This window comes from Prunus avium, chromosome 5, assembly GCF_965620075.1.
Source record: "Prunus avium chromosome 5, drPruAviu1.hap1.1, whole genome shotgun sequence".
Classification (NCBI taxonomy): domain Eukaryota; kingdom Viridiplantae; phylum Streptophyta; class Magnoliopsida; order Rosales; family Rosaceae; genus Prunus; species Prunus avium.
The window spans coordinates 11,457,083-11,467,602 of record NC_142288.1 but is presented as its reverse complement, the minus strand read 5'-3'; the positions used below and the strand labels follow the sequence as shown (position 1 = coordinate 11,467,602).

The following is a 10,520-nucleotide window of genomic DNA, read 5'->3' as shown; positions in this document are numbered from 1 at the left end:
AGAACTAATGCATTATTAGAAACTATGGTGGTGTTGCGTTAATGCACGCATTCCGTAAAAAGGTATAATGGGAAGCTGGCTCTTTGCATGTTTTTGCCAGAGCTCCCAATTGAATCCACTCTAACTTAATATGCTACTAACTATACCATAAAACTTTTTCTATGTCTTAACACAATTTCTTATGTTATCCGCACTTACTTCAATATTGAATTGTGCGGACAATATAGCTACAACGGTCTCCCTTGTGACCAAGGTCTAAAATATTCGATGGAAATATCGGGATAAGTTCGATATCGATAAAAATTGAATAAAAACCATGAAAATTGTAAGAAAAACTTGGAAATTTTTATTTAAACTTTGAAGGATGTTTATTCAGTCAATTATCTATTAGTTTATCACAAAAAGTTGGAAGGAAATGCATTGCATGATGGGTTTAACTGATTTAAGTTGATTATATAGCAAGCTGACAAACATTGTGAGAGTATAAAATATGTAATAATTAATGAAAGAAGATTAAACACACCATAATCATTTATATATAATGATTTACTACAATATTTTACACTTTATATATTGCATGGTAAGATACATGAGAGGCTTAGTACCACACAGAGTTCTTATGAGGTTCTAATTTTTCACTATCTTCATCATCTCTATGTGTAGAGTAAGTGTATTATGACGAGTAGTCATCAAATGATAAATCCCCAAAATAGTTTTGCATGTAATTATTCAAAACAAAACAATATATATATATATATATATATATATATATATATATATATATATATATATATATATATATATATATATATATATTATCACAAAAACATAAGCAACATGGTGGTTAATGTGTTGGAAGAGCGAAATGGCAAGGGTTTGAATCCCCTTTTTGTGTGTGTGCATTTTGTGTTTTTTATTTCCCTTTTTTCCATTACATTGATATTTTCGATATTAAGTGTGAGCGAAATTATCGACATCGATATATTCCGATATTATCGTTAATATTATTGATATTTATACAATATGTCTATGAATACGTTCCAAAATATCCATGACTCGAAAAAATGATAATATCCTCGATATTTCATTAATATTATCGATATTTTAGACTATTCTTGTTACCTATTTGACATTCTTTTGTAAGTATATATGCTAAAGAACGCCCATTTGTATGTTCCAACAAAAATAATCTTTGTGATCTACTTCATTTTCAGTACCTTGCTTCTCTTTTATTTTCATGTGCTTTAGTTTGGTTGCTTTCTCTACCATCCATGTATTTGAAATGATTACAACAACTACATTAATTAAACAAAATCAACAAGAATTAGCTTTCCTCATCCAATCTTAAGAAATTAATATTAGTTAATTGCCAACTCACTTTACTATATACATGACAATGACATAACTTGCCAAAGAATGTGGTTTTTAAATTGTGATGTAGTGGTTTGGAGCAATGGCTCCTCTAAAAAAGATTCAAAGTTTGAGTCTTAACATCTATATAATGCGTGTAAGTTTAGTATGTTATCGCCTCTCTCAATAGATTACTAAAAAAAATTCAATAGAAAATCTGTAAGACAAAAAAAGACAAAAAATTAAATAGAAGAAGAAAATAATTAAAAGTGGACGACTGTATGGTTCGCTGTGAAGATCGAAGATCAAATCCACACCACACGTGTGGCATACTTACTCCGTGTACGTGGCGTACTTGGCAAAAGTAGGAGACATACCCGGTATTTAAAATGAAGATATGCCAGGGAAAAGCCTTCCCCACTACTTCCCCACTCAAATACAGTTTCTGGCGCTTTCCATTTCCTCAGTTTTTTAGGGTTTCAATTTTCCCTCCCAATTACACTCTCTCTCTCTCTCTCTCTCTCTCTCTCTCTCTCTTCATTTTCCCAAATCAATCAACTTTCTCTCTCTTTCTCGGCAACCAAACAGCCGCATACCCTGTTTCGACAATGGCTGTGAAGCTAACAGAGGGGGCGATAATGAAGATTTGCACAGGGGAGTACCATGACGAGACCTGGAAGCCCATCTTGCAAGTGCTCGACGTGAGGATGGTCAATACAGCTCGCAGTGGGGCCCAGCCGGGCCCCGATAACGAGAGGTACAGGGTTTTGATCTCGGATGGTTCCCACCACCAGCAGGGGATGCTGGGCACCCAGAAGAACACACTGGTTCAGCAAGGCCTGCTTCAGAAGGGCTCCATCGTTTGCTTGAAGCAATTCACTTGTACCCAAGTCCAAAACCGCCTGTATGTGATATTATACTATTCCATCCTTGTCAAATTTCACTCCTTTTTTGTTTCTTTTCTGAAATTTTCTTGATGGGTATTTTTGTTTCGTTTAGGTTTTTTTTTGGGTTGGATCAAGGGAATTGAGGGAGAAAGGGTTCTCAAATTTATGGTTTAGTTGATTAAGAATTCAGGAATCTAGTGATTTTGGTTTCAGTTAGTTCATTATTTGCAGTCATGGTTAAGCATTGATGATGGAAGCAAGAAGGAAAATCTGTAACATTTCTAGAAGAAATTAATTTAAGTGCACCCAGTGATTGAAAAGTACATAATTATATATATATATTATTGTTATTGTGTGTTCTTTCAGCTTGTATTATTTGTTTTCTTTCTTTTTTTGTTATGTTAATTGAAAGTTGTTCTGCTTTAATGCCATGCCAAGTCTACTTTTTCTCTTCCTCAAAAAATATGCGGATTCTGTTTACTGCTTGCAGGATCATCATTATAATTGAATTGGATTTGGTGCTTGATAAATGTGATCTCATTGGAGAGCCTGTAGCAGGACCTAAATATCTGAATGCACAGTCCTCAGGGGCATTACCAGGAAATGCCCAATCTATTGGTGGCAGTGCACATTCTGGTGGCGCAGTTCATCAAACTGTGACTAAAGCTACTCCGGAACAACCTAGAGTAAATCAATCATATGGTAGTACTTATTCTGGTGGTTCTGACCCAGGAAGACATGCGACAATGAGTACTACTCCCAATCACCCTAAACCAGAGACTGGTTTTGGTTTTCCTGGATCAGCACCATTAAGTGGGTCATATAGCAATCAGAACACAGGTTTTCGCAGCCCTAGACCTGAGGTTCCACAGCCAACTCTAAATGCTTATGCTCGGCCGCCTCAGCCAACTTATCAACAGCCATCTCCAACATATCCTAATAGAGGACCAGTTGCCAAAAATGAAGCCCCTCCTAGAATAATGCCAATTGCTGCTCTGAATCCATACCAAGGGCGGTGGACAATCAAGGCTAGAGTGACAGCTAAAGGAGAACTTAGGCACTACAGCAATCCTCGTGGTGATGGGAAAGTTTTTTCTTTTGATGTTCTTGATTCTCATGGTGGAGAAATTCGAGCAACCTGTTTTAACGCTGTGGCTGATCAATTCTACAACCAGATTGAAGTTGGCAAGATTTATTTGATCTCCAAGGGTAGTTTAAAAGCAGCCCAAAAGGCTTTCAACAACCTTAACAATGATCATGAAATTACTTTGGATCACACATCGATAATACAGCCATGTTTTGAGGATGACGACTCAATTCCAAAGCAGAATTTCCGTTTCTGTCGTATAAGTGATGTTGAAGGCTTGAACAACAACTCTATTGTCGATGTAATAGGTGTGGTATCCTCCATCAATCCCCCTGCTTCTATAATGAGGAAAAATGGTGTTGAGACTCAGAAGAGATCCCTCCAGTTGAAGGATATGTCTGGTCGTAGTATTGAGGTAACTCTATGGGGAAATTTGTGCAATGCAGAGGGACAAAGACTGCAAAGTATGTGTGATTCTGGTGCATTCCCAGTGCTGGCTGTAAAAGGTGCTAAAGTTAATGATTTCAATGGGAAGGCGGTAGGGACCATTCCTAGTAGTCAGCTTTTTATAGAGCCGAATATCGAACAGGCTCGCGAGATGAGGAGTTGGTTTGACAGGGAAGGAAGAAATACCCCATGTATCCCTATTTCCAGGGAAACAGCAGGTGTGGGTAGAACAGATATCCGAAAGACTATATCTCAAATTAAAGATGAGCGGCTGGGGATTTCCGAGAAGCCAGACTGGATCACAGTTGGTGGAACTGTTTCATTTATAAAGGTTGATAGTTTCTGCTATTCGGCATGCCCACTCATGAATGGTGATCGACAATGCAGCAAAAAAGTTACAAATAATGGAGATGGCAAATGGAGGTGCGATAGATGTGATCAGTCCATGGAAGAATGTGACTACAGATATTTACTCCAGTTACAGATACAGGATCATACTGGCACAACATGGGTAACGGCATTTCAGGAGGGTGGTGAAGAAATCATGGGTATACCTGCAAAAGATTTGTATTTTTTGAAATATGAAGAGCAAGATGATGAGAAGTTTGTAGAAATCACTCGGAAGGTTCTCTTTACTAAATTCAATTTCAAGTTGAAAATAAAGGAGGAGATTTATGGTGATGAACAACGTGTAAAATCAACAGTTTTGAAAGCAGAGAAGGTAAACTTTTCATCGGAGGCTAGATTTCATTTGGAATTGATGAATAAACTTAAGATGGAGACTATTAGTTCTTCTGCCTCCGAGGGGGATAATGTAATGCCCAGCGCTGGGATGAATGCTACTGGAGTTGGGAACACTGTAAGTAGACAACCTACACTAGATGTGAATGTTGGTTACAACAACAATGCTGGTAGAGAATTTGGAGGACCAGAAAGTCAAGGGGGTACCTATCGAAACCAGTTTAGTAGTGCTAGGTTTCCTTCAACTGGCTCTGTTGGTTCATATCTGAGCTGTAACAGTTGTGGGGATGCTGGCCATAGCTCAGTGAACTGCCCAAGTGTAATGAATGGCCCAGGGCAGTCATCAGGAGCGGGCTATAACAACAGAGTATCTTCTAGGCCAGGTGTTGGCAATACTTCTGGTGACTGCTACAAATGCCACCAACCTGGACACTGGGCAAGAGACTGTCCTGGCTTGAACACCACTCCAGCTTATGGAGGCAGCGGAGGCAACCCTGTGAGATACGGAGGTGTTGCAAACCAGAGGGTCGGTGGCTTTTGAGGTTGCTGGGACAAAACCTTGTACAATATGATGAAAATGTTTGGTCAGCATCATTTCCTGGGTGTTGGATCTAGTTTTGGGGTTTGAGTTAGTGAACTTTCCTCATGTAGCAGAAGGTTCCTGTAATATGTTTTCTTTGTGATTTCAAGGATTTTGGATTTTAGTTTAGTTTCTTCAAAGTATCGTTTGTACTGATTGGAGAAGCTTAACGAAATCCTATGCTATATACCGTCAAAGAATATGTACCCATTTCAATAATTTTGGTCATGGGTCTGAACCGGTATGTTTCTCTGTATGGTACTGTAAGTTCCTTATCTTACTGCAGCTGCTTCAGAGCAACTTGTTTCCTGTCTACAAATGTTTATGTAGAATCATATCAGTCGAGACCGAAGTAGCAAATTCAATTTTTTTTTTTTATATTTTCCTTCAAAGTCAGACGAGTGAAAATTTCTTTATTGTTTACATTTAGTGCTTCCAGAAAAAGCTCCCAAATTCTTTGAAGTTTACTTGGGTTTTCAAAGATTCAGATGATTTTCCTCCTAAACCTAAATGTACGTATGGGTTGTTTTGGCATAAGTTGTATGTGTGATATTGCTGACAAGGTGGAAAAATGCTGTTGGGTCACATGAATTCTAAATGCATGAATGTCATGATGCAATAGAAAATCTGCAGTCCTGTAGTTAACACTTGGGCTGATATTATACCTTGGCATGGAAGTTATATGGCGGCTCTTTTTTATTTTGAGTTTTTGACCCTCATTGCAATTACTGATTTTCTACTTGCTTTTGAAGAAGGTTATCTCTTGACAGAAGGAATGCAAATTTATGAACACGCGACATTTTTATTTAGCAAAAGTCAAATGCTTTTGTCACTGAATTACCATTCACATAATAAAAAAAGCACAACACATACAATGTTGAAGACATTACTAAGAGAATTGCTTCTTCATTTTATTATCTCCTTTCACCTTGTGCACTGATGTCAAAAGCACACATTTGATGATGAAGTTGGCCCAGTACTCTTTCTTGGGTAAAATATCATTCCTTCTACAGCACAGTGACCACCTGTTGTGCCATCAACCTGGCTTGGGCTATAGCCAGCAACGGTGCTTTCAATTGTTGTCTGTGCTGCTACTCTCTCTTTCTCAGCTACTGCTTTCAGCCGGACTCGCTCAGCTCGAGAACCAATAACCTGTCCTAGGATAGAAGCCGAAATTGTCAATGCCATAGCAGTTTTAGGCATCACGACTGATTTCCTGAGCATGGCTATGAAGGGAACAGCAGCATGCACTGCTACAAACCACGAGAGCGAAAATTTCACTGTGTGCTCCCTCCATACACCTAATGGAATATTAACTGCCATGCCTAAGGCTGCAATGACAAGCATTTTTGCAGGTAGTGGCTGAGGCCGTAGGTTCTTAACAAGGGCGGTCCGTGCGAGGGCTGCCCTTGCAGCAACTACTGCAGGCGGACATCTGAGTTTCATGCTAAGGGGTGGCTGAAGTGCTGTCGCAACAAGTGGTAGAACACGGCTCACAGCTCTATATGACTTGGCAATTGGGCAGTTACCTGTTTTTAACCACTCATTTCCCAGCGCCTCATGCTTTGATGAATCTCCATTCTGGGACATTGGAAATAGAAAAGCCAAGTCAGGTTTGCTGTAACAATCTGATAATATTTTCCAAAACCATAAGCAAGGAGCATGATTCATACAAGCAGCACGTTCACAACTTTGTGAGTCGTACAAGCACACATTATCCACAAATTATATAATGGATTTATACCCTAAATCAAAGCTCTTTCCTCTCTGCAGGACTTCCCTCCTTTATGAAATGGCGAATTTGCAATAATGTGTTGATAACATGTCGGCAACATGTCAATAATTCATTGATACGTATTTGTTATAGACATGTTATTGAGACATTATTGTCATCCTATCTTTAATAAAGGACGAACATCCTGCAGAGAGGAAAGCTCCTAAACTGAATATTCTAAAGCCCATAGTAATCTTTAAAACTCCACAACTTGTTTCATGCTAGCAGACATGAGGCCTATTTGCCAAGACGGCCTTCCGAAGTTGGTAAGGGTAAAAAAAATTACCTGTGTAGGCGTTTCCTTCTTGCTAGATGAATCAGAGTTATTCTTTTTCCATTTGTCAGAGAAAGAACCAAAACTGAAAGGCCCTCCTGGTCCAAATGCTGACAGACTTATGGTGGCAGCCTTGGCTGCTAAAGGATTGAACTGAGGTTCAGGCTTGGGTTCCAGAATGTCCTTATGAGAATAAGATCTCCCTGATAATGGGACAACACCATCCTTCCCGTGAAAGAGCTTAAAAGCCATATCAAAATTCGGAGCATCCTCAAATATTGGACCTTTTGCTCCATGCACCTGAGAAAACAATCAATTCAAAGTTTAAACACCCTTTTACTTCATATTACCTTAATTAAGAGAAAAAACCAACTACAATGGAGTCAAAGAGGACATTAGGTGACAAAGAGAGACAACTTACAGGAATGGGGAGACTTATAGGAGTGAAGGAAAAACAAGTGGGTTTGTTTATGTTCCTCAAAAACGGACATCTTTGCATGTCCTCAGCAGAGGGGCACTCAGAAGCATCTCCATTCATTCCTTTAAACAGAAAATCCATTGAATCCTCTGGTCAATGCAATATACCTGCAACGAGAACAAGGAAGAATCAAATTATATAAAAGAATTTATTTTAGGATTCCGTAAGATGCACAGAAAATTTGTCTAAGAAAATAAAATATTTCAAGGCCAACGACAAAACAAACATGAAAAAAATTCCCCACGACATCAAAACAAGAAGAATTATAAAATGGTTATCCAATTCAAATAGAAATAGAGTGACTCACTGTTTCATACCATAGATGCAGTAAAATTTCAATTTTAATGAGGTTGAGCTATGCAAAGAAGATGATTCTAGAGGGGCCATCTATAAAAATTAACTTTATATGCATATACATATATATAGGGTTCAAGCCTTCTATAATAGTATATTGATCAGAATCGAAAGGGAGAGAGGTCTCTTTCACATGAGTATGAATAAGGAAGGAAAAGGATTCAAGCCTTTTCTGATCATAAATTGAACATGAAAAAATATGGGCTCTCTCGTACAATATGTACTCCATCATTTCTTTAATAAGAGACAGAGTAATATGACATGAGCAGAAGTAACAGAGGTCAACAAGGTGTCCTCTGAAGATACAATATAAACATTATCATCCAACTAAGATACAGAACAACTAAAAGATACAATCATCTTGACAAAAGAAAAGCCACCTATAACCAAGAATAAAGGAAAATGACATATCTCGAAATTCAGTAGACACTGCCCACAAAAATGCTCAAAATTGGAGTCTTTCCTACATGAAATCCACCTCCTAACCAAATCTTCCCTCGAAAATCCTTCTATTCCACTTCAACCATACAACTGAGAAAGCACGCCATAAACTTTGTTGCTGAGACAATAACAAACTTAGCCTCATCAAAGCGGAGCTAAAGAATTCTTTGTCAGGCAAATGCTTCTGAAGGAACCTAATTCTTGCTTTTGCCCCCAAAATCCCCAATCCAATGATAAGTGATATTTGTCCTATAGCATGCTGCATGTCTCTATTTGAGATCATTGCTAACCGGAGCAGAAAGCTCCTGCCTCAGCTAATTAGTCACTCTCACATTAACTTTCTATTAAATTAATAAGTCACTGTCAGACTACCTCTGCAGTTGGAAGAATAGTACGAGACAATTTCTTCATTGTGCAGGAACTAATTACGAATTACACAAGGACTGGGGGGATCCCTGGGTGTGCACTGCTCTCAAAGTGGATCTTATGAAGGCTTATGACTGCTGGGCTAGGACTTCTTACTGGATACTCGGGCAGCTTTTTAACTTCCCCAGCACCATGATTAATTGGATTACTTTGTTAGTAGCAGAAGTCATAGGCAAGGGGACACCATGTTCCATTACCTATGTCATTGCCATGGGCATCCTTACAAAATAAACCATCACAAAATACATGCTTCTCCTCTTACAAAATAAACCATCACAAAATACATGCTTCTCCTCTCTTCAGATATCACTGGAATTTGTCAGCGTTTCACCAGGGATAAACTTATGGAAGAGGTGTTTCAGTAACTAAAAACAAACCTCAAGCAGTCTTTTGTTATATTCTTTAACTACATTCAAGTTCAAAATGTGCTAAACCTCATGGTTGTTTGTTGAGTTTAATCATAAATATGACTATGCGATGTTGAAAATGGCAAGACTATTACATTAAACAAGTGCCATTAACAATTCAACGTCGTAAGAGTGTTGAGCCATTACTTCTTCAGCAAAGAAAAGATCCACAACATCAGCAGTCAAAGGAAGTTTCTCTTGACTTGAAAGACAGGAAGCAAGTAAGTTCCTATAAAGCAAACACACAGAAAAACCTAGATTGAATTTGAAGCTAAAAGGTGCAATCAAACAGAGTGATACCAAACTCAGATGCTTTAACCGATATTGATGGCATATATGCTAAATTCAAATAATAACCAAAAGATTAAGAGAGTAAAAATGCAACACAAAAATAACTAGAATTAGCAGAATATGCTGTGGGTGATATCTAATTTCAGAAATACATAAAAGAAAAGCCATTCATCACTAAAACAATACACCAAAAGAACAAAATGAAACTGTTCCACTAGCTCTGAGGTATTGAAAATTTGTACTTCAGCTTACAAGACTCAAATTATAATAGAAACGAAGAAAACTCCAATTCAACTACCAAAATTTAAGTATATATTTTAAAAGAGAAAATCTATAACAAGAAACGTAAAATCTATATCATTCAAATATGAACAGTTAAAATTCGAAGTAAAAATCTGAGGAAAATAATTCGAGCGAAACCCAGCAGTTACTATTATTGGCATGCAAAAGATTAACATCAATGAAATCATAAACCTTAAAAATCTGTGGGAGGTGAAGAATAAGGAGGAAATTGCATTGAAAAGGGAGAATGAAGGGGGTGCTCTGGAAGGAGAGAAATTACCTGACACAATGAGGCCGGAAAATCCAGAGTTGGAAGAACGGGAGTTAGAGCTGGAAATTCGGAAAGACGTGTGGAGGACACGGACACGTACGCTCAGTTCGGGGAATTTTGTTGGAATATGAGTCAAGAACCACAAACGATTTATTTTTGGGGATTTCAATAAAACACCCAAAATGGGGGCTGAAATTATAAAAAAACCCACACCCAAAACACTTTATAAACACACCCAAAATTCATCATTACACACACTCAAAACTCATTTATAAACACACCCAAAAAATATACAATTGTTGATTTTGGGGTTGATTTTGGGTGTGTTTCTATGTTTAAATAGTGTGTGGGTTTTTTTATAAATGCATGTCTAGGATTTGGTTTATTTATAATAATCTATTTATTTTTTGGGAAATTGGCGGCTTTGCCC

The 10,520-nt window shown here is 37.8% G+C and overlaps 2 protein-coding genes across 5 annotated transcripts; one reads left to right on the top strand and one right to left on the bottom strand.

The window, feature by feature from the left end:
* Window positions 1–1,759: 1,759 nt before the first annotated feature.
* LOC110768275 (replication protein A 70 kDa DNA-binding subunit A) lies at window positions 1,760–5,392 on the top strand. Its single transcript, XM_021971979.2, has 2 exons — window positions 1,760–2,254; window positions 2,728–5,392. Exons 1-2 carry the CDS (start codon window positions 1,959–1,961, stop codon window positions 5,051–5,053), a joined length of 2,622 nt encoding a protein of 873 aa, XP_021827671.1. The 5' UTR covers window positions 1,760–1,958; the 3' UTR covers window positions 5,054–5,392.
* A 482-nt stretch (window positions 5,393–5,874) lies between these two features.
* LOC110768288 (zinc finger B-box protein) lies at window positions 5,875–10,247 on the bottom strand. Of its 4 annotated transcripts, none has more exons than XM_088253444.1 (5): window positions 10,100–10,192; window positions 9,342–9,475; window positions 7,562–7,725; window positions 7,153–7,440; window positions 5,875–6,673 (listed from the first exon to the last, which is right to left on the bottom strand). In XM_088253444.1, the coding sequence occupies exons 3-5, from the start codon at window positions 7,697–7,699 to the stop codon at window positions 6,035–6,037; spliced, it is 1,065 nt and encodes a 354-aa protein (XP_088109570.1). In that variant the 5' UTR covers window positions 7,700–7,725; window positions 9,342–9,475; window positions 10,100–10,192; the 3' UTR covers window positions 5,875–6,034. The 4 variants fall into 4 exon arrangements, with proteins under 4 accessions (XP_088109570.1, XP_088109572.1, XP_021827689.1 ...); XM_088253446.1 differs by having other exon boundaries at window positions 9,394–9,475; XM_021971997.2 differs by lacking the exon at window positions 9,342–9,475 and having other exon boundaries at window positions 10,100–10,247.
* Between the last annotated feature and the right edge of the window lie 273 nt (window positions 10,248–10,520).